Source organism: Schistocerca gregaria, chromosome 6 (genome assembly GCF_023897955.1).
Source record: "Schistocerca gregaria isolate iqSchGreg1 chromosome 6, iqSchGreg1.2, whole genome shotgun sequence".
NCBI lineage: Eukaryota > Metazoa > Arthropoda > Insecta > Orthoptera > Acrididae > Schistocerca > Schistocerca gregaria.
The window spans coordinates 378156443-378180427 of NC_064925.1; the positions used below are offsets into that span (position 1 = coordinate 378156443).

Here is a 23985-nt window from a genome sequence, read left to right on the forward strand (position 1 = left end):
TAAATAAATAAATTGGCATCTGACCCTGTCTTCTGGGGGCTTCTCTTCTTTGTCATGCATTGTATATTGCTAAAGTCAAAAGTAATATCCCAAGTATTGTATTAAAACAATGTGCAAAAAACCAAAATTAACTGCAAAAAAGATGTGTGTTCCTTAGTACACTTAGTCTATCAGCAAACAAATCACCTTTTTTTTCATTGTCAAATAATGGAAAGTCCAGGAAGAAATAACAATAGTGTGGGAAGGATAGATTGCTACTCATCACATAGACAGATGGAATAAAAAAGACTGCTAAAATATTGAAGCTTTTGGACAAAGTCCTTAATCTGAAGCAGAAAAAACACACATTCACACAAGCATAACTCTCTCTCTCTCTCTCTCTCTCTCTCTCTCTCTCTCTCTCTCTCTCACACACACACACACACACACACACACACACACACACGGCCTCAGTGTCAGGGCACTACAATAGAGCCAGCTCTAATGGCCCAAGAAAGTGGTCATACATGTGTGTGTTTTCTGCTTCAGAAGAAGGACTTTGTCCAAAAGCCTCAGTAATTTAGCAGTCTTTTTCATTGTCTCTGTGTGTGACTCAACACCTCATTTCATTGCCACTTTGATTTGAAATAAATAATGAGTTTTACTTGCCTTTTAGGGCAACTATTGCCATTCTGAAAACTTGTTGAGAACAGTGCTGTATGAAAATACCTACGTGTATATCTACTGTGAAGTGCATGGCAGATGGTGCTTCACATTGTACTGGTTATTATGACTCCCTCCAGTTCCATTCATGTATGGACTGCAGAAAAATTACTTTAAATGCCTCTATGCCTGCAGTATTGAAGCTAATCTGGTCTTTATGATCACTATGAAAACAATACATAGCAGGCTGTAGTTATTCCTAGAGTCATCAATTAAAGAAGATTCATGAAATTTTGTAAGCAGGCTTTCTCAGGAAAGTTTTTCATCTATCTTCAACTGTCTGATAGTTAAGTTCCTTCAGCATCTCTTGGACACTCTCTCCCAGATCAAACAAACCTGTGACCATCCATCCCCTTTTCTGTATCTGTTCAATATCTTCTGTCGGTCTTATTTGGTATGGGACCCTTGCACTTGGGTAATATTCTATGATGGGTTGCACGAGTGATTTTTAGGCAAGCTCTCACATTTTCCCAATATTCTGGCTATAAACTGAAGCCTGCTTTACTCGAGACTTGAGTCAACATGATCATTCCATTTCATATGCCTACAAAGTGCTACTCCTAGGCATTGCTATGAGTTGACTGATCCCAGCTGTCATTTATTGATACTGTACGCATAGGGTACTATGTTTCTTTGTTTTGTGAAGTACACAATTTTACACTTTTTAACATGTTGCCAATTATTTGCACCACTTTGAAATCTTATCATGATCTGAGTGAATATTTGTGCAGATTTCTCAAGTCAGCATTTTGTTACAGGCAACTGCATCATCTGTGAAAAGTCTGAGGTTTCTATTAATAATGTCTGCAGGATCATTAATTTACAACATGAACAGCAAGGGTTCCATCACAGTTCCCTGGGTCACATCTAATGTTACATCTCCAATCCCATTTCCGCCAAAACAAAGAGTTGTCTGTAACAGTGGAACCATCATTATCTGCAGTAGAGCTACAACAAACACCAGTAGCAGCAGCAAAGGCTCAGATATTCCCAGCAGCAGTGTCAGATAAACCAATAGCAGCAGAATCACCACAATCATCAGCAGAGCTGTCGTCATCAGCAACAGCATCAAGAACAGCAGACCCCATAATACTATCTCAAGGCAATGAAAATGCATGTGAGGAAAACATACAAGGGTCATTAGATGCGGCAGCTAACAAAGAAGGGCAGTCACCAAGTTGGGAAACACAGGAGCCACCAGCAACAGCAACCACACAGAAGAGGTACCTGAGGCCTGGGAGATCAACAGCAGAAGCAGCTTCCAATCAAAACAGATGCCTGAGAACTAGGAGACCTGCTACATTAAGTGAGGATTTTTTATAGTGCCGAGTAAGCAGAAAGAGAACATGGAAAAAGATGTAAGTAAAACTGTCCATCTTAAATACCAGTGTGACAATAGTGAGGAATATAAACACTGGACAAAGATACAATCCAGGTTTAATGACATAAACTGAAAAAAATCACTTCATAGTACCAGAAGCAAAGGGAGCAAGTGAAGTGCTTAGTATATTACAGGAAGGGGAACTATTACATTTAAAGCCAACTGTTAGAATGCTTCACCAAAATGTTCAATACATAAACAATAAAATAGAGGAACTAGAGGTAATATTACAGGAGTATAGGCCAAACATTCTAGTAGTTACAGAACATGGGCTAAAAGAAAATCACATAGGAATGTACAACTTGAAGAATCATGTGAAAGTAGCCAGTTTTTACAGAACTTCCTATAAAGGTGGTGGGGTTGCCATTTTTTCTAACTACAAATCAACTAAAGCCATAAATATAACAAAATATGCTATAGAATTGAGCTTTGAAGCTACAGCACTGGAAACTAAAATTGCTAGGAATTTATGTTGTGTATTAGGTTTGTATCGGTCACCAAATGGTGTAATTAAAACCTTCTTTGAACAGCTGGAAGATATAATCCAACACCTCTCAAACTATGATTGATCATGTAATAACAAATATTCCTACATGCTATTGTGACACACAGGTAGTAAACTCCACATTATCAGACCATTTTGCAATCATGATAAACATAAATATAAAGACTAGTGATTCAGTGCAGAAGATATGGGAGATGAGAAGACAGAATTACCCACATAACATAAATCTGCTAAAAAAGATGTTAGAGGCAGAAAACTGGAAAACAATATATGCAGCTAAAAATGCAAACACCAAATGGAACCAGTTTTTTTCTTTATTCAATTATTATTATGATGTTACATGTCCTATTACTAAAAGGCTTGTCAAACAGGAACAAAAAAAGAAAAGCTGGGTGACTGAGAAGTAATCCGTGCCAGAAATAATCTGAGAGTGTATTATGATCTCTCCAAACAAAAAAATACTGAGGCCTAGAGCACACTGTATAAAATAAAAAAGAAAGAGTACTGTAGTTTTATCAGAGAAACTAAAGCATCATTCATCAAGATGTCTATAGATAAGGGAAAGAACTACTCAAAAGTTTTATGGTAATTCATTAATGAAGAGAGAGGAAAAGTAACAAATCAGGCAGAGGACATCTGCCCACTGATGAGTGGGAAAAGCATCGCAAACCCTCTAGAAATAGCCAATACTTTTAACAGAAATTATATTACTGTAGCAGATGAATTAATAAGACAAAATAAAACAAATGCAGTAAGTAAATTGTTAAACCCCCCACATACAAATCATACTATGGTTTTCATACCTACACCAGATACAGAAGTGTCAAACCTAATACAACAACTTAAAATTAAACATACATATAGCTTGGATGGTGTCACATCACATCTCATAAAGGAATGCAGAGAATGTATATTAAAACCATTGACACACTTGCTGAATGTTGCGGTAGAAGAAGGTATATTTCCAGAGTCACTGAAAGTAAGTAAAGTGAAGCCAATATTTAAGAAAGGGAACAGGGATGAATTAGGAAATTACAGGCCAATATCATTGATCTCAACATTTGCTAAAATCTGTGAAATGATAATAAAGAATAGAATTGTAAGTTTTATAACAAAGTACAGTATACTGCATTCATCACAACATGGTTTCAGAGAAGGGAAGTCAACAAAAACAGCATCAACAGATATAATTGAGCACATTCTTAATTTACTTGACAGGCAACAAAAGACTTGTGGGATTTTTATGGACTCATCTAAGGCATCTGATTGTGTGAACCACTCAAAATTAATGACGAAATTATATCAGTATGGAATTAGAGGAAAATGCTATGACATACTTAAATCATAAATTACAAATAGGAAACAATGCACAGAAATCAGACATACTAGTGGGGGAAATATAACAACCTATAAATCAGAATTACAAACAGTTAAACACGGTGTGCCGCAAGGATCTGTGCTTGGGCCAATACTTTTTATACTCGACGTAAATGACTTCCCTAGCTATATAAATCAGAAACTTATAATATATGCTGATGACACAACAATCATTTGCACAGCTGACGCAAAGGAGGAGCTTGAGAAGGAAGCACTCCTGACTATCGAAAATGCAAATAAATATTTAACACAAAGCAACCTGTTTATGAATCAGTCTAAAACAATGAATGTAGTATTTCAGACCAAGCATAGTGAAATTTATAATATAATAGGAAAGACTATTAAAGAAGTAACCAGCACAAATTTTCTAGGAACTATAATAGACAAACATTTGGCATGGGGGGAGCACATAGATGCACTGTGTAAAAAGATAAACAAACAGATCTTCATCATTCATAAAACAGCTAAGACTGCGGATGATAAAGTCCTTAGATCAATGTATTATGGACTTGGCTTCCCACATTTGTCTTATTCAGTTCATATATGGGGAAGCGCACAAGCTGGCTACCTAAAAACAATATTCACAATTCAGAAAAGGGCAGTGAGATGCATTGCAAAAATACCACCAAGACAGACCTGTAGGCAAGCTTTTGTACACTATAATATTATGACAGTATATTCACTGTACATATACCAAAGCATAATGGCGGTAAGGTCAAGCGATAAACACCTCCTAAATAAAGATGTACACAAACTACAAGACGAAATGAAAATTACTACATGATAAACAGAAATCTGAAACTGTCTATGACTACCCCAGAAGAAGCAGGCAAAAGGTTTTTTAATAAACTTCCCAAAATCATTAAAAAAGAAACAGACCTAAAATGTTTTTAAAATCATTTGGAACAATATCTCACAGAGAAATGTAGATACCGTTTGAGTGAATACTAAGATGGTGTTTAAATATGTTATATCATTACTGAAATGTACCTTTAAAATTGTCATTTCTGTTTGTTGTTTGGATTTGTGTGTACATATAATGTGAAACATGTAATACCTTTGTATGATTATGGACTATTTCTGCTTCATTATTTGTTTCATTTATATATAATGAAATCAAGTTTGATGTTAATAGCCTATTGTATGACACACCCAATACTCTCTGCTGGATTTTCAGCTGGAGTCCATGGGCAAAGAATAAATAAATAAATACATAAATAAATTTGTGGATGACTCTTGATCCAAGATAATGTACTGCACTGTCTCTACCAAAAATCCTCAGTCCAGTCACAAATTTTGCTTAATACCTGTTACTATCATACTTTTGATAATAAGCTTAGATGTGGTACTGAGTCAAGCACTTTTCGAAAATCTAAAAATTTAGCGTCCACCTAACTGCCTTGATCAGTGGTTTTCAGAATGCCATGTGAGAAAAATGTGAGTTGGGCTTCACATGACTGATATTTGCTAGTTAGCATGGAGGAAGTCATCCTATTCAAAATATCTAATTATGTTTGAGCTCATAATATGTTATAAGAATCTGCAACAAATGATTGTCAAGGATATTTGATGGTAAATATGTGGTCTTCAGTTCCAAATGTCCTCTGTAAGAGTAGAAAATTAGCTGACCAACCATTTTCATTGTAACTGGAAAAAGAATGAAGGAATTCCTATATTTTGTAGCAGTGTGTAAAGAAGACTAAAGGGCATTACAACTTCATAGTCTGAGAACTGTCGTATTTGCTTATATTTTGTATCTGCACAGGCATGAACATGCTGTGCAGTTGTCACTGTCAGCACAAACTATAGCTATTCTAGCCGACAGTGGCTCAACTACAAGCCCAGGAGCTAAAAGCATAGCTGTATTTACCTGTGCTATGATGTCTCCAGTAGCTGCACCCCCACCTGCCTTAAAAGTGGTGTCAAAAGTAGGCTATTGTCAGTGATGTAGTCTATACTGAGGCTACTGATCAAGCAGTTTTTAACTACACTTTGGTGCTGAACAGCCTACAGTGTATGACCAGATCATGTCTCATGTATCATAGTTCACACACATATGAGCTGCTCGGGGAAACAAAATGGTAAGCACCAAAATCACAGTTTCGAGATACAGCGCATCTAAAGTTTCAATTGATCTGCAAATCTGAATAATTTTTTTTTGAACAGTTCTTTTATCCTGTAGCGATTCTAACATCTATCTTCTACTATACAGACATAAATGAAAATCAAAACTGACTAAAACAAATGAAATATACAAAAATTATTACATTACCATACACCATTAACAACAAATAGTTATAGAACATTACATATTAAATTTTACAGTAATTCTTTAACACTTTACTGAAACTGCAAAATCATTCATCACTCTCATTACTAATGTCTCTTTCGTCTAAAACTGTTGGCTTTAGTGACAGGGAAAATCCAACGTGGACAGAAGGTATGTAATTTAGGAGCGACAGGACGTCAGCAACTTTCTTCTTTTCAATAAGCCTTGGCCCATTGTATTTAAGTTGAAGCGTAGGAACTGGTCCTAGCCTTCCACGTTTCCTGAAGTTTATTTCATGCCAAATGTCATGGCAAAATGTCTTGCTGATGAATAAAGATGATGGATATTCGGGAGTCACCTTCCACCTACATATTTTCCTTAGGTTGACATCTCGATCATCAACTGTCTTCTTTCTGAAGACAAACGCTTCTTTAGAGTGTCGTATTTGATAGAAATTCTTTATTTTCATATTATATACAAGCCAACTTCTTGATGATCTCGCACCACTTTCTGGACTGTACACATCTTGTACTTGTTGGCGAACGTAATTTTAAATTGTACTTCACGAACATAATGGTATGTACATGCACTTACCATTATGTTCGCGAAACGTACTAAAGACAGTATATTTACATAATAACATACCTCCGAGTCATCTGAACTGTTAGGAATGTATTCTAGATCCCTCTTGAAGATATTAGTATCATTGGAAGTATATTCCTCATCTTCTGCCATGTTCACTGTTGCCATAATCTCAGATATGTTTTTACTTGCCGCCATTCTCTCTGTCACTTACCATTATGTTTCTGCAACAGATGGACAGTGGCGCTTACCATAAAGCTCCTCCCTGACATCTGTTGAGTGAATTTGGAACTACTAGTAAGTTTACTACATTGTGCATCCAACAGGTGGTGTCATTAGCCATCTACCGCAAGATACACGGCGATGGCGCTTACCATTATGTTCCCCCTGAGCAGCTCATATTATAATTGACTAATGTCCTACATTGTGATTGTTCGAGTGCAATAACATAAACTCAGTTACTAATGTGTGGCAACTCCCTGACATCTGTTGAGTGAATTTGGAACTACTAGTAAGTTTACTACATTGTGCATCCAACAGGTGGTGTCATTAGCCATCTACCACAAAATACACGGTGATGGCGCTTATCATTATGTTCCCCCTGAGCAGTTCATATTATAATTGACTAATGTCCTACATTGTGATTGTTTGAGTGCAATAACATAAACTCAGTTACTAAAGTGTGGCAAGTAAATTGTTAAAATAGTTACTGAATGAAGTTTTCAAACCATTGTCCTTGAAATGTGACACTCATATAAATACAAACATGAAGTAACTGTTGGAGATAACACTTCATATTCTGTTACTATTATCACAGTGAGCAAATTTTGCACAATCCATGACAGTGATTACATACTCACTCTCCAATCACCATTTAAAACAGCCACCAAAATACAGAATGATCTTATGAATGCAAAATTTATATAGAACTCAGCACAGTTTATAACTTGTACTTTGTGCAAACTCATCTGCAGTACATTTCCCAACAATTTGAACACATATCTTCCTAATTTCATAACCTTCCACAGACTGACTAAAATGGCTTCCAGCAGCCTCTGTCTTTTATAAAATTACAGTATGTAAAGCTGCATTTGTTGTATACTGGCTTTTTACAAATTACATTTAAACATTTACATTCCTAATTCACTGAACAGTGGAGAGGAATTCTTCTGAGTGTGAACTTGTAGATTTAAAAGTAAATGCTATTGAATAATGCTGTCTAGTTTTTCCAAAATATGGTATTTAATTTAATTAAGAATGCTTTAACTATGAATGCTAATTACTCTGAAACTAAATAAGAGCAAAGATACCTAACACGTGTAGTTTCTGGCACAGTAGTGGTAAAGGAACATCGAAGGTATGGGTGGTAGTTTATTGCCACGTATTATGGGGCACAACAACATGAAAGATGCATACAAATTCAGAGAGGAGACTGTTATTCCAGAGAGAATTTGCACAGTACACTGCTGCCAGGAACCAAAGACGTATTTTTCACTCACAGCAATAGGTTATTGGCCGAGTCTTCACAGACCCCCCCTCCCTCCCCCCTCCCTGTCCCTTGTAGCACAGAGAATGGGAGGATGCAGTTATCTTGCAGATCTTGGGGTCTTGTCAGGAACAAGACTGTATAAAGCAGGGTCAGGATGGCAGTTAGGCTGTAGTAATTGGATTTGAAGCAAGGAGTGGTACGGTAGAATGGTACAGTAGAATCCTCCTTGTCATGACCTGTGTACATTGTGAGGGAGTGACCTTCAGTGTTGTCCTGAAAGTAATGTAGGGCTTCATACACTGCGTGCAGTTCACAGTCAGAGATATACCATTTTCATTGAGAAAAAATGAAGGAGTTGGGTAATGCTGCCAAGTTCCTGTTGTAGGATACCCCTGATTGAAAAGTCACTTGTGTCCATGATGGTTGAAAGATGAGTGTTAGGAGACGGGTAAGCTAGGATCATGGCCTTGGTGAGGTCATCTTTGGTGCTCTCAAAAGCTTGTTGGAGACATGGAGTCCACAAGAGATGGTACTTGGTGCTTTTGTTTTTGCCTACAGTTTTTTTGTTTTGCAGTTAGAGGGAGTAAGGTGGTGGCAGCACTAGGCAGGTGGCATCAGTAGAATTTGATCATGCCTAGGAAATGCAGTAATTTGTGGTAGTCTGAAGGGGCTGGTAACAGTATGATGTGATCGGTTTCTTGGGAGTAGGACGGATACTATTATAGTCAATGTGGTGGCTGATGAAGGCTACCTCATGTTACTGCAACTGGCATTTAGCATCATTAATGATCGCACCATCCTTGCTAGCAAGTCACAAACAGTGCTCGTGCTCTCCTGATAACTGCAGCCAAGTTTGTGCTGCGTTGTTAAGTCCATATGGCATGAACAGAAATTCAAAAAGGATGATGAATGGCATAATGATTGATGGGGAGTCTTTGGAATGTCCTCCTCATGCATAGGACTTTGTAAGCATGCTTTCTTGCAGTCCACCATGCTGAAATTTGATGCAATTGCAAGAGAATGTGTAATGTCTTGCAAGTCAGGAAGTGGATACCTGTCAGTTATGGTGCACAACTTTGAAGCTCTGTAATCACCGCATGCTCTTCAAGTACCACCGTTCAATAAGACAAGTTTGATGGTTGACACCCAAGCACTATTGGAGGGGTGCACAATCCCTGCTTTTTATAAACTCATCTTTCATACCCTCCAAAAAAGGAGAGAGAAGGCCATTGTAGAATTTAGTTGTTTTGAGTCTACTCTAGGTAGCACTGTAGCAAGGGGATCCCAATTAAGAGTAATAACTTGTCTCGCAGCAAGTTATTTTTGAACTTGAGGCACTTATGTAGTCACAATGAGGGGTTTCAACTTTGAAGTCCTTGAATAGACAGAGATCTGAAATTGGAAGATCCAAAGTTAACTTGGCAAGGTGGGGACACACTGATCCAAATGATATTCAGTGTGACTGTGGAGGAGAGCAGACAGTTCAGCAAATGCTTTGGTGTTGATTGTGCCCAGTTTCCTGTACAGAAGATGATATTCATCAAGCAACAGAAAATGCACTGGAAGTGGCCAAGCTTTGGTCAATAGTAATTTAATCATAACCGTGTAAAATGTACATACTTGTACCTATATGTTTCTAACATGAAGAAAAAAAGTGAGAGATTTACAACCCACAGTACTAACAAGTCTATACATACCTGTCCTAAACTGTCTGGTGGAAAAGGAATTTTACAATGTTGAAGGGTATCTATTAAATTAAATTTGTGTATCTTGTTCTTTGTAATTAGTGGTGGCAAAGAGTGTAATCAGATTGGTTGCTCTTTAGGAAGTAAGTGATATTGAATGTCTTCTGGTTTTGATGTGTGTATATTATGTGTACACTTACTGTACACATTGTAGTCCTACAGAATCAAATAAAATTCAATTACATTAAATTCTGGGGTTAATGTACTACTCCATTTATGAAAAGGGGATGTCCTTAATAACATTTTCATTTCTCTATAATGGTCTACACAATGTCTTATAAAATGCCTACATTGTAAGTTTCATTGTTTGATTTTACCAGAATTTAGTTTGTGAAGTCATATGCTGCTTTCTTTTCAGAGAAACCTGTAAGGGAGCTAAACCGAGCAGTGAATAAAACATTATTTTCAGAAATGCAGTTTGATATTACATTATAAGCTATGGTCTTAAAAATTTGTGAGAAACATGAAAGAGGGAGATGGGTCTGTAATTTTAGGTCACTTACATATCTCCATCTTTATAAATTTGTGTTGCTATTGCATTTTTCAACCCTTCAGTAACTATGAAATGTATTTGCAAATTGCGAATAATATATTACATCAGCTGTATTGTTGACTACAGACACATGAAAATTTGTGCTGGACTGGGATTCAAACCCAGATTTCCCACTTATCATGAGCAGTCACTTTAACCACTTCGGCTGAACAGTGCTTATCAGCAAATCTCTGAATGAGAATACTGTGTACAGCTGAAGATGGGCATGAATCATGATACTGATCCAGTCAAATTTTGAAAATAAATTCCACACAGTCAATGTTGACTGTTAATCAGCGTGAAGTACCTGAGAATACTCTAAACAATTATAATCCATAATTAGTGTGCCCTTAATTGTCTTAATGTAAGACACAAATAAAGTGCATCTACAATTAACTAAAGTTCATTCTTCTGCCACGCACAAGTGAACTGTTGTTGAGAGCATAGATACAAACCTATAAACAACCCAAGTACTGGTACAAGCAGTTGATGAAAATAAGTAAGAACACAGTATGAGAATGAATGTCTGCTGCACAGTGCTTATAATGAAGAGGCTCCAGAGGACAGTGCAGTGGATGCTGTGCTGTGTGTACAAGTCATGTGGCCTACCACAGGTAGCTTCTGGTGGCCAGCCTGTGGAGATGCAGTTGGTGGAACATCCTAAGTGTAGCATGCCCGCAGTTCAGTGCTGCAGTGCGTATCCAGGTATTATGTACAAAGTCAGAGCATTAATCATATGTGATAGATTGCTTTGCAAACTGAACAGAAAGATTGTGATCATGTTGAAGGCTGTGTCACGCTTTGAGTTATTTTTTTCCCTTAACCTCATAGTAGGGAACGGAAATAAAACAATTTCTTTTTACACATTTTTAATTACAAGTTGTACAAAGGAAATTTCAGTTGATTTATATAATACATGATATTTATTTATTTACTATGAATGTAATACTGTCTAGGAAAGTTGGAAACAGTCTTGTTTATAGCAAAATATGATGGAAATGCCACAGATTTGACCAGCAGGTGGGTTACAAATCGATGGATGTATTTAGAATTGTTGAGTGCTAAACAGTGTGGTCATCGGCACCATGTTCTTATAAAAATCACAACAATAAAAGGTCATGAGGACAGATATTTAATTTATCCTGCTTTTTATTACACAAATCAGGTACATTATGAAAACAAAGTTTTGGAAGAAGACTTATTTTATCACATGAATTATAGTACTAGTAAAAAATACTGAGGAAAAGCCATATACAGTTACTGTACACTGATTAGACAGATGCTAAAATGGAAAAATATCTTCAATAGAAAATTGTCATATCTTTCCACCAGTCTCTTCCCAAGTTAAGAGGAAGTACAGCTATAAAAGTTAGTTCCAAACATTCTATATTACGTTAGGGCTAATATAGCAAAATTCTTGTAAGTATAAAAAGAATCAAAAATGAATAGTTTATGAGGATTCATTTCTTGTGTTTATAATTTTGCCTAATATAGCGAGCATGTTAGCTTATTCCAAAATAATATATTACACTCAGGTCATCATTTAAAAAAGTGCATTAAATCTAGTGTCACACAACATGTTTTGCAAAAATAAATATTAGAGACAATGTCCGTCTGTTCCAGATCTTAATTTTTTTCTGCTGCAAGTAGCCTTGCAGCAAATATGTACATAAGTGTTCTTACAAACAACCTAGAATACCAATAGCAGTGCACATTGTCCACTTTATATTATATAAAGTGTCTGATGCTTCTGGCATTCCCCATTCACCCAAAAATTATTTATAGTTGCCTCTTGCATTCATTCTCTTCACAAAGAAGAAACAAAGTACAGTAGTATTCTTCACCTAGATTTATGTAGCCTAATTTTCAAGGTCACAAACAGTGTCAGTTGTAGTATCACTAGCCATGTAACAAGGCCACATATATCCATCCAGTAGTCACTATGGGCCATCCCCATGTTTTCAAGAAACTTGGAGGGATCCTTGTAATAGCAATATATTTCTGAACACACAAGATTCTTCCGTCCAAATCCATAAATGCACAACACAATTGCCTCAAATCCATATCGGAAGAGACTTAAATAAGTCAGAGGCACAAAATATGACGGTATATCATCCAGCCTCATAAAGAAACCAGAGAAAAGGAACATTGGAATTGTTACTGCAGCCAGTATAAATGTTCCAAGCTGTAGGGAAGATAAATATCTATTAAATATAACTGAAGCACCTTATATTAAATCTACTGGCTCAAAAAATAATTTGCTTTCATATAAACTTAACATATTGTAGACATTATACATTAGCACTACTACTGACTTCCCAAGCATAACAACAACAATAATAATATAAATGAAGCTCAAATGAAACTTAGATGTTCAATAAAAAGCAGAAAAGTGAGCAAGAATTTTGGAAGCTGACAATAGTAATGTTAATGGCCTGAAAATAGTCAAGTCATTGAAAAATCAGACAATGGAAACTTTGGGTAGGAATATCAACAATGCAGGAAATGAGAGATTGCTACTTACCATAAAGAAGACAGGTCAAGTTGTAGACAGGCACAATTAAAAGACAGTCACATGTAGCTTTCGGCCACAGCCTTCATGAGTAACACACACACACACACACACACACACACACACACACACACACACACACACACACACGCGACCGCCAAAGCCAGCGTCTCAGCCTGGAGATGCTGGAGTTGGCGGTTGCGTGTGCATGAGGTGTGCTTGCTTGTGTGTGTGTCTCTTACTGATGAGTACTGTGGCCAAGAGCTGTATGTGAGTGTCTTTTAACTGTGCCTGTTCATAACTTGAAATGTCTTCTTTGCGGTAAATAAAATAGTAAGGACAACTTGAACTGGAAGAAGCATATTACTGAGCTTCTCTAACAATAAAGTTCAGCTTGTTTTACTATTCATATAATCACTAGTATTGGTAATAAATTGATCAGCCTCCTAAAGTACTTTGCATATTTCCACTCAATAACGTCTTATGGAATAGTTTTCTCGGGTAACTCACCACTTAGACATAAAGTATTGATTGCACAAAAGAGAGCAGTGAGAATAATTAGTCGTATTCACCCAAGGGTGTCACGTAGGCACCTATTCAAGGAGTTAGGTATTTTAACTGCACCATCAGAGTACATATACTCACTAATGAAATTCGTTATAAATAATCCATCTCAATTTGCGAAGAACAGTGATGCTCATACATACAACACTAGAGGGAAAAATGACCTTTCTTATCCGTTATTGAAGCTGTCAGTTTCTAAAAAAGGAGTACATTATTGAGCAACAAATATCTTTGATCATTTGCCCAACAACATAAAGTGTCTGGCAGGTAGCAGATCAAGTTTTAAATCTAGCTTAAAATAATTTCTTTTGGAGAACTCCTTCTATTCCATGGACAAGTTTCTGTTTCAGAACTGGTAATAATAATAATAATAATAATAATAATAATAATAATAATAATAAAATTTGTACCTCTAAATGTAGTTGCATGTGTAGAACTAAAACTTATTAATATTAGCACTATTCATGCGTGTGTGTATATATACCTAAAAACAAAGATGATGTAACTTACCAAACGAAACCATTGGCATGTTGATAGACATACAAACAAACACACACACAAAATTCAAGCTTTCGCAACCAACGGTTGCTTCATCAGGAAAGAGGGAAGGAGAGGGAAAGACAAAAGGATGTGGTTTTTAAAGGAGAGGGTAAGGAGTCATTCCAATCCCAGGAGTGGAAAGACTTACCTTAGGGGGAAAAAAGGACAGGTAAACACTCACGCACACACACACACACATATCTATCTGCACATATACAGAAACAAGCAATAATGTAATATGACTTGTTCCACATAATATGATAAAACAATCATGAAAATGATGTACAGAACACAACATAACTAAACTACAAACAAATGCTGGGATTACATCTTCAAGAAGGCTATGGGCAATTCTTTTCTCCAGACTTGTCTAAGATTGCTACATTTTTGCCCCAACTATGTTAGCTTCTTTGGCTTGGCAGGCAAGCAATTTCTTTTCCAGTATTTCCAGAAGTTTCTCAGATGCATTTTTCATGCGAATGCAATTTTTTAGCAGTGTTATTGTAGTTAGTATAAATACAACATGACTGGTAAGCTGAACATGTCTTTCTTCCGTGGAAGCAGTAACAACTTGAAACAATATTTAAGGTACATTCACCAGGAACAAAGAACTGGGGCAATACATGCAGAGAACGGAGACAAAACATAGCTCGGCTAGCCTTAATTAGGTATGCATGGCCTTTTGAAAGTAAATGCATACATCACTACAAGTGTCATATGGTGTGAACTAGTGAACAATCTTGTTTGAGGAATCTGTGTCAGGATATTAAACTGAGTGATCATGTGACCGTGGACACAGTGTTTACAGGTTTTGCCATGTTAAGACAAGTTGATTTGAATTTTAAATGATTGTGTCTTACTCTGTGTTATTAGAATATGCAAGTCAGATATTTTATTACCTGCATGTGAGGAGTGAAAGTTGTAAATGTGGCATATGAATTCATGAACACTATTTAGCTGATTTGCTTTCTGTTCACTAATTATAATAAGTAAAGTTAAAAAAAAAGAAAGAAAACTGCTTTTATCATTTTTAAATTCTGATTTCATCTCTTTAATTACTGAAAAGAGTACAAATGCAGAGTCAATACTTGTGAGTTTATACAGTGCATGGTAAAATGGAGGAGCAGACTAGGACGACAAGGCAGAACCAAAAAAAGATGAATCTGTGGAGGAGAGTGTGTGAGTGTAGGAGGAACAAAGTTAGGCACTGAGACATGGTGGATACGGCTGTGCAGCAGGGGCTTAGCAGAAATAGTGGTGAGGAGTTTTACGGGATGGAAGGAAGTGTTGCAAGGAGAAATACTATCTATGTAACTCAAAGAAGCAGCCATTGAAATCGACCATACAGTGCTTGGCAGTGGGTTACACTAATGGATTGTCAACTCTGCTCTTGGCTGCAGTTTGCCAGTGACCATTAATTTGGGTGGACAGATGGTTGGTGCTCATATCAACATAAAATGATGTACAGACATTGCAGTAGAGCTGGTTTATGATACAACTGCTTTTGGGTTGGTAGGTGTCCTTGCCTCTTATACAATAGTATATGACTGTGATGGAATTGGTATAGGATGTGCAGAATGGATGTATCAGACAGGTATTGCACCTTTGTCTTTCATAGGAGTAGAGCTATGTGGCAAGAGATTAGGAGTGGTTGTGGGGTATGGATATTGTGCAGATTGACTGAGTGCTGGAATACCACTTTGGGAGGGATGGGAAGGTTTGCGATATAATGTTCGTTGTTTCCAGGGACATTGGTAATTAGTTAAAGGCATGGAGGAGGATATAGTTCACCTGTTCCAGTGCAGGATGACATTATGTGGTGAAAGTATGCTCTTTTGCAGCTGGTTTGGGGATAGTCAGAGGTTTATGGGTACACATGGATATCATCATCATCATCATCATCATCAGCCAGCTCTATCACTTAATGGTGTGGCCTCTTTGAGCCAACATGTAACAAAGCATCCCAGTAAGATCTTCCATTTCTTCCAATCCTGAGCTTCTTGTTGCCAATTGAATCACACTGTCTTCCTTATATCTCTGTCCCTTGTGTCTGGTGGTATTCCTCTAGGTCTTTTTTTTTTGTAAATTGGGCTCCAGTCTAGGTCTTGTTTAGATCATCTACCATCATTTGTTTGAGCAACATGACCAGCCCACTGCCATTTCAATGTATTCACTCCTTCCATTATGTTGGTGACCTTCATTGTTCGTCTTATTTCAACTGCTTTCTTCCTGTCTTTTTTCATGTAACCCAACATTGATCTTTCCATTCCTCTTTATGCTACCGTTTGCTTCCTAACAATGAACTCATTTAATGTGCATGCTTAGCAGCCATACATTACTACTGGCAATATAAATTGGTCAAAAATAGATTTCTTCAGCTCAACTGACATTTTAGATTGAAGAGTGCATCCCATAAGCTTGCCAGCCCAATTTCATTCGTCATAATATTTCTGGTTTTAAATCTCCTATCATGTTTATCAGTTGACCCAGGTAGATATATTCTGTGACTCTATGGAGTTGTGTACTTCCAACTGATATATTTCTCTCTGTGTCCATTCATTGATCATTATCTTGGTTTTATCAATACTAGTTTTTAGTCCAACTTCAGAGCACACTAATGCAAGTTTGTTAACTAATACTTGAAGCTCTTCTATGTCATTTGCAAATAGGACAATATCATCTGCAAATCTCAAGTTGTTCAGTCTTTTTCAGAGATCCTGGATTCCCTTTTCTACCCAATTCAATTTAGACATGGCTTTTTCTAAGTCTGCTGAAAATAGTTTGGGAGACATAGAATCACCTTGCTTTACACCATTTTCAATGGGAAATTCATTAGCATCTTCAGCAACGCTCACAATGTCTGTGGAGGTTTTGTGCATGTTATGTAGGATTTTGATATAACCCTGTTCTACTCCTTGTTATTTTAGAGCCACACAAAATAGCTGAGTGATTGATCGAATCAAAGGCCACTTCAAAGTCTATAAAAGCAATGCAAGGGGGTAGATGGTACTCATTTCTTCTACTAATTATTTCCTGTGGCATGAAGATATGGTCAACTGTGCTAAATCCTGATCAGAAACCGGCTTGCTCAGTGGGCTGAGCCTGGTCGAGTGTAGTGCTCAATCTGGTAGTCAAGATCCTAGTGAAAACTTTGTAAACTATGGAGAGTAAGCTGATATTAGAATTAGTTTGGCTTTGTTCCAGTCTCTTGGTAATGTTTCACGGTGCAAACAACCTGAATATATCTTAGCTAATTGCTTTATGGATTCTTCATCCACCAGCTTTAGAACATCAACTGGGAGGTCATCACCACTTGGAGCAGTCCCTTTTTTCATACTGTCAATTGTATGTTTGACTTCTGATGGGAGTATTTCTGGAATTTGGGAGACAGGAGCATCCAATTTGTTTAGGATCAAGGTATCATAATAGATTTTATAGTATAGGTTATTATAGAAATTTCCAATATATTCAAGTATTTTTTTCTTGTCTGTAATTCGGCCTTGACCTGTGTCTAATGCTATTAGCTGTTTCCTTCCAGTCATAAGCATTCGATTGGCTTTCTTCAAACTAGATTTGTTCTCAAGACTGGCTTTTAGGTGTCTTCTTCATACATCTTGATGTCATCTTTCATGATCTTTCTTAGAGCTTTGCATACCTCTACATATTCTATCTTGTCTTTATCTGTATCAACTTTCATTCTTCTTCTCTTGTCCATCAAACCTGTTGTTTTATTTGTCATTTTCTTGGATTGGTTTTGAGATTTAATAAGCCATGCACTTCTTCAGCTTTTGTAATTAGTACCTTTGATACTTCTTCTGCTTTACATTCTTTTAATTTTCTCTGAATTCTTTCTTGAAATTCCTCTTTCCATTCATGATTTTTGAAATCTAAAATTTTATTTTTTTGTTCAATTAGTTTTGATATTTCATATTTTGTATTAAATTTAAACCTTGCTCTTACTAATTGGTGATCACTTTAATGTTTGGAGGCCTATTGGTGAGAATGACATCTACCTCGTTTTTCACTTCAAACTAAGGACTCCTCCAAGTCCATTTGCAACTTGGGTGCTTCATGAAAAACATATCCATAATAGGTGTTTTCATGCATTCTGCAAATTGTACCAACCTCTCACCTCTATCATTTCTTTCGTCTATTCCATATTTACCAATAACTGAATCACCTTCTTTGTTTGTTCCAACTTTGGCATTAAAGTCTCCAATTATGAATGCATAAAAATAATCTCTGCCTTTCTCATAGGTTTCCTTCAGACATCCACAGAAAGATTCTCTCTCTTCATCTGAATGAGTAGACGTATGTGCATATGCTTGAACAATTTGTATCTTATACCTGTCCAATATTTTAGGACCAAGCATGCAGTTCTGCTCGAAATTCCATCTAACACTGTTGTCTTGTTGGCAATGGTTTTGTTTACTAAAATTCCAACTCCATTTAATTTTCCATTTGGTTTTCCACAGAGATTTCCTGAATTCAAGCAAAGGCAGTTTTTGCCTTCATGGCGCACTTCACTTAAACCAATGATGTTCCAGATAATTTTCTCTAGTTTCTCTTCTATTTCTGTTATTCTGTCATCTCTGACTATTGTATGACAATTGTACATACATATTTGAAGCCATTGCTTCTCTCATTTTGTAGACTTAGGATTTTGTGACACTAAAGCAGCTTCCACCTGGAGATCCGAACATGGGGCTATTTTAACTCTGAAACATTTTGCCTTGTTGTTAAACATCATGACCCAAAAGTGAGAAGCATAATTGCCATGCTTGCTTCAGAAGGGATTGGTGATATAACTTTCCAGGCTGCCCCTAACATGGGGTACAGATGTCTTTGGCAGGCCACTCTTTTAGAGTACAGACGCTGCCTATGCATGAGAAGTATAGGTTGGAAAATGGAAGACCCCTAGCCCTTGAAACCTAATAGTGTCAGAGTTGGAAAAGAACAAAAGTTGGCTGAGGATGGTAAGATAGGAAAGATAAAAGTGAGGAGTCTGGCATAAGTGAGTGGAAGCAATACCAGGACTCATCTCGGGGCCCCATGGTCACCAACCATGTACTCATTAGGTCTGAGTCCCCTGGGGGAGTACATGGATATAGGTTGAGATATGTGTCTGTAGACTTACTCTGGGGACAGTGCCTGTCTGTGAAGACCTACAGCAATCAAGCAAGGGAGTTCTCATCACTGCATACTAGACTTCATGGAAACAATTTTTTTCTTTGTTTTGGGATGATACCTATCAAAATGTAAGCACTGTTAATGGTTAATTGGTTTCATACGGGCAGAGCTATGGGTGGAGCCACCAAAGAGGTGGAAGTCAACATCCAGGGATATGCAGATTGGGTTGAGGAGGACCAGGTGCACTGAATGGGAGTGAATATGTTGAGGCTGAGGAAGAATGAGGATAGGTTGTCTTTGCTCTGGGTCCAGGACAGTTTTATTAATGAACCTGAACCAGATGTGGGGTTTGAAATTTTGGATGGCTATGATGGTTTTCTCTCCATACCCCACATACAAGATGGTATACAAGGATGCCATGTAGGTGCCCAGCTGCAGATTTGTTGGTATATATTACTCTCAAAGGTGTGATGATGTATTAATTAATGTATAAGGACTGAAGTATCCCTATGACCACCCAATTTACTCAATATCCTAATCCACTATTATCCCACACCCACTCTCAACCCCTTTCCATATTGGTCACACCCCTGTGGAGATCCAGGTGCAATAACTGTCTGATACACTCACCCAGCAGATTCTGTTCCTGTCCCACCACTGGCTTAGCCTATCCTATCACAGGCAGTAATAACAGTCATGTCAAATATAGATCTTCTGTAATTTCTAGAATTTTATATGGGCATGACCACAAAGCAGTTCTCCACTTGAATAAATGACAACTCCCAAACTCTGGAAAAGAGCAGAGTTGACTGCTCAGTAGCAGAACATGCTGCTGAGTGCAACATACTCACAACCCATACCATCTGGATCCTTCCCCCAACAACAAGTTCTCTGAATTATGTAGACAGAAACTATTCTTGAAATACATCATTTGGTCTCGTAATCCTCATGCCCTCAATCTCCCAAAGCCCCCCTGCCCCATGCCCACCTACATCAAGCCTCAGGACCCTAACTTCACTCATCCTGCACTCACACCTTCTTCCCCACAGTCTCATCTTTTTCTATTCTGTCTCACCCTTCCAATCCACTGCACCATGATACCATGCACTGCATTACCCCACCGACGTCAATGCTTCTGCCATGTTCGTATCCCACGCACTTGCTGCCTCCCACTCCAAACCCTTAGACACCCTTCCCCAACACTCCCAGTCTCTGCTTCCTCTCTCCCCTCATCCACACCACCCAACACATCCTCTCCCCACTTGCACTACAGGCCTACAGGTCCAGCACTAAGAAATCAGCACTATGTGCTCTATAGCTTGATAAAGGAAAGCTATCAAAGATTTGTCTTGTTTATGTGCCTATCAACAATTCAACAGCTCCAGTATTCAGTGAGTTTTTACCTTCAATCCAAATGCTATATATTACAATATTTCATGATCATAACTGGTCAATAGCTAAAGAAGCTCTGGAAGAAAAGAGGAAAGGAGTTTGTTACCCTGTGAACACTGAAGTCACCACAAAAAAATGGATCAAATGGCTCTGAGCACTATGGGACTTGACATCTATGGTCATCAGCCCCTAGAACTTAGAAATACTTAAACCTAACTAACCAAAGGACATCACACAATACCCAGTCATCACGAGGCAGAGAAAATCCCTGACCCCGCCGGGAATTGAATCCGGGAACCTGGACGCGGGAAGCGAAGTCACCACAGTCAAAGCAGTACTGTACCTTGAGTTGGACAAGTGTTTGGCATCAACTGTGGTACTTAGGAACAAAAACAGTGTATTGTGACAAAACTTCGATTCATCACTGTACATTCAATTTAACCGACTTAGGTGTTTGCATTTCTGGCTCTACATTTCTTCTCTCTTCATTAATTAATATATGATGAAATCATAATTTCAAAGCAATGAAATGGTTTGTTTAAACTCTGTGTATTACAATGACTTGTAAGAAATGAAAATCAGCAAAATAGTGTTTATGAATTCAGACATCACTTCTACAACTCCTGCTCCTCACATACTGGTAAGACAAATTTCTTATTTGCACTTTGTAATGACCAACATTAACAAATGTTAAAGACAAAATAATTTACAATTTAAATTAATTTGGCTTAATGTAGTAAAATGCGCACATGCTGTGTTCACAACAGCATGTGTCCACTTGCTTTGATGTGCTGGTATAGGCACTCGACCAAAACTGCTAGCACTACAGGACAACACCGAAAAATTACACAGGTATGCAAAATCCATCTAAGAAATTTATGAAAATGCTGCAAGGAAATCCATTTCTGCCAAGCCAAATTAAACCAAATCTAAAATTTGAAGGAATAGGTGTCTTAAATGAGAATGCTGAAAAGAATTGCCCATAGGCTTATTACAGAAATAAACCCTTTCTTTATTGAATGTAGTTTAGATAAAGCATGACAAACCAAAATAAAGAGTACTGGACGGGATTTTAGTCCTGCATCCACTGAATACAAATTTAGTGTCTTAAGCATTGCACCATCACACTTAGTAATAACATGTGGGCAAGTCTTAAAAAAAATACTGACATGTTATGGTATCTGCAGAAAGTAACAGTTGAGCCCCTTTAATCATAGGTAAGGAAGGTAGAGGGAGGGAGGAAGGGTGGAGAGAGGGGAGAGAGAGAGAGAGAGAGAGAGAGAGAGAGAGAGAGTGAGTGAGATGTGATAGGTTTCTTTTTTTTTTTGGGGGGGGGGGGGGGGGAGGATGAGGAATGGCACATGGAATGGTGTGGAAAACAAATATTGAAAACCTAACATTAAAGTCATTATGGTATGTTAATATTCAGTACCTCACACATCTTAAAATATGCAATAAAAACACTCACAGATTAAAATTGTATTTCAATGCTGAACAAAAACTGTATTTTATTTTTCAGGTTGGCATCCTTACCTGTATATTGCAAATTGCACCTGCAACTAGTCCAAGAGTTTGAGCAATCATTGTCATCAACATGCAAACCAAAAGGAACATATAGATTCTCTGGTGGTCATATGGTTGTCCCGTCATGAAGTATGCTATCAGTACAAAACAAGTGGGACACAGTACCTGTTTGTACAATCAAAAAAAATTAATCAGTATTTCATTGACACACCTTTCAAACATAGTAATGTAAATTAATACTCTCATATAAGCTGGGGGGGGGGGGGGAAATACTTTTTCTTGAATTTGAGAAAGTTCCCAGTTTCTTGGTTTACTTCTAACAGAAGTTTGTTGAAGACCTCTTGGAACCACACACCAAAATAGCCCTCTTCCCCTCATCTGAACCCAAGACAATGAAGCAAAGTCTACATGAAAATTATTTTTGTGTGTTGTAATAATGCCTGTAACTCACAGTTTAAATGAAATGAATTTTCATATACTTTAAGGCTAAAGGGGACCACTCACAGAAAAGCAGAAGTTTAGAATCACAACAGGCTAACACAAAAAAGGCAAAGTTTTTTGAGCATATCCTTTCTTAACCTAGAGTACAAATACACATGTAAAACACCCACACATGCCTCTGCCCCTACATTGTGGGGTGGGGGTTCTGTCAGGTGGAGGCAGGTAGAGGAAAAGGGAGGCAGGTGTTGAGGGTTGGCAGGTAGCAGTTTGGAGGGGGGACTGCCAGTTTGCTGGCTAGGGATGTGGGAGGGAGTGGTGGCAATTGCATGGACTACGTATGAAATGCATGGGTGTCAGAGCAGGTGGAGAACAGTGCATAATGAATGTGATATGGAGAGCTGAATTGGGATTGGGTGATAGGATGGAGGAAGGGGAGCTGTTAGGTGGTGGGTATAGGGACAGTTGGTTAATGGAGATAGAGGCCAGGCTGGTTCCAGGAGCTAAGGTTGTGTTGCAGGGATAATGCCCATCTGCGCAGTTCAGAAAAGCTGATGGAGGAGAAAAGAACCCGTCTCAACTGGATCATGAAGCAGACATTGAAATGAAGCATGCTATACTCAGTTGCATGTTGTGTCAACAGGTGGCCCATTTGGCATTGGCCACAGTTTGGTGACAGCCATTCATTCTGGTGGACAGCTGATTGGTTGTCACACTGACATAAAAGGGTGTGCAGTGATCACAGCAGAGTTCACATATGACATGGCTGCTTTTAGAGGTGGTCTGGTCTCTGATGGGCTAAAGATAAGCCTGTGACGGGACTGGAGCAGGAGGTGCTGGCTGGGAGGAATGGTGCAGGTCTTGTGCCTGGGGAGGGGTTGGGAGTAGGAGTGGGGTTTTGTGCAAGTTGGGTGGGCAATAGAACACCACTTTAGGAAGGGTGAGAATGATCTCGGACAGGCTGTCCTTCATTTCAGGGCATGATGACAAATAATCAGGAACTGTGGCCAGGAAACTGGCTTGGGACTTACATTAAGGAAGAAGGAGGGAAAATCAGAGGGACATGTGGAAGGGAAGAGGAGGTGAGCAAGGAAGAGATTTTGTATCCTGTATGATGTGATGGGCAACAGTACCTACAGCAACATTAAGAAGAGAGCACTGGATCATAGAAAAAGGAGACACAAATGACCTGCTAATATGGCAGAAGACTGATGATGAATATCCTGATTTATAATACACCAAAAAATCTGTAAGTAATTCATACTGCTAACAATGTAAGCAGTTTATCATTAGTTCTAGTAAT

General features: G+C 37.9%; 1 protein-coding gene across 1 annotated transcript in view; it reads right to left on the reverse strand.

Annotated features, from left to right (window-relative positions):
• Positions 1 to 11698: 11698 nt before the first annotated feature.
• The window catches only part of LOC126279098 (ATP-binding cassette sub-family G member 4-like), a 359996-nt gene continuing 347709 nt past the window's right edge, over positions 11699 to 23985 (reverse strand). The window contains exons 10-11 of the mRNA XM_049979571.1: positions 22254 to 22409; positions 11699 to 12767 (exon numbers count right to left, since the gene is read on the reverse strand). Coding sequence (XP_049835528.1) covers positions 12423 to 12767; positions 22254 to 22409 — 501 coding nt within the window. The 3' untranslated portion in view covers positions 11699 to 12422. The remainder of the gene's footprint in view (positions 12768 to 22253; positions 22410 to 23985) is intronic.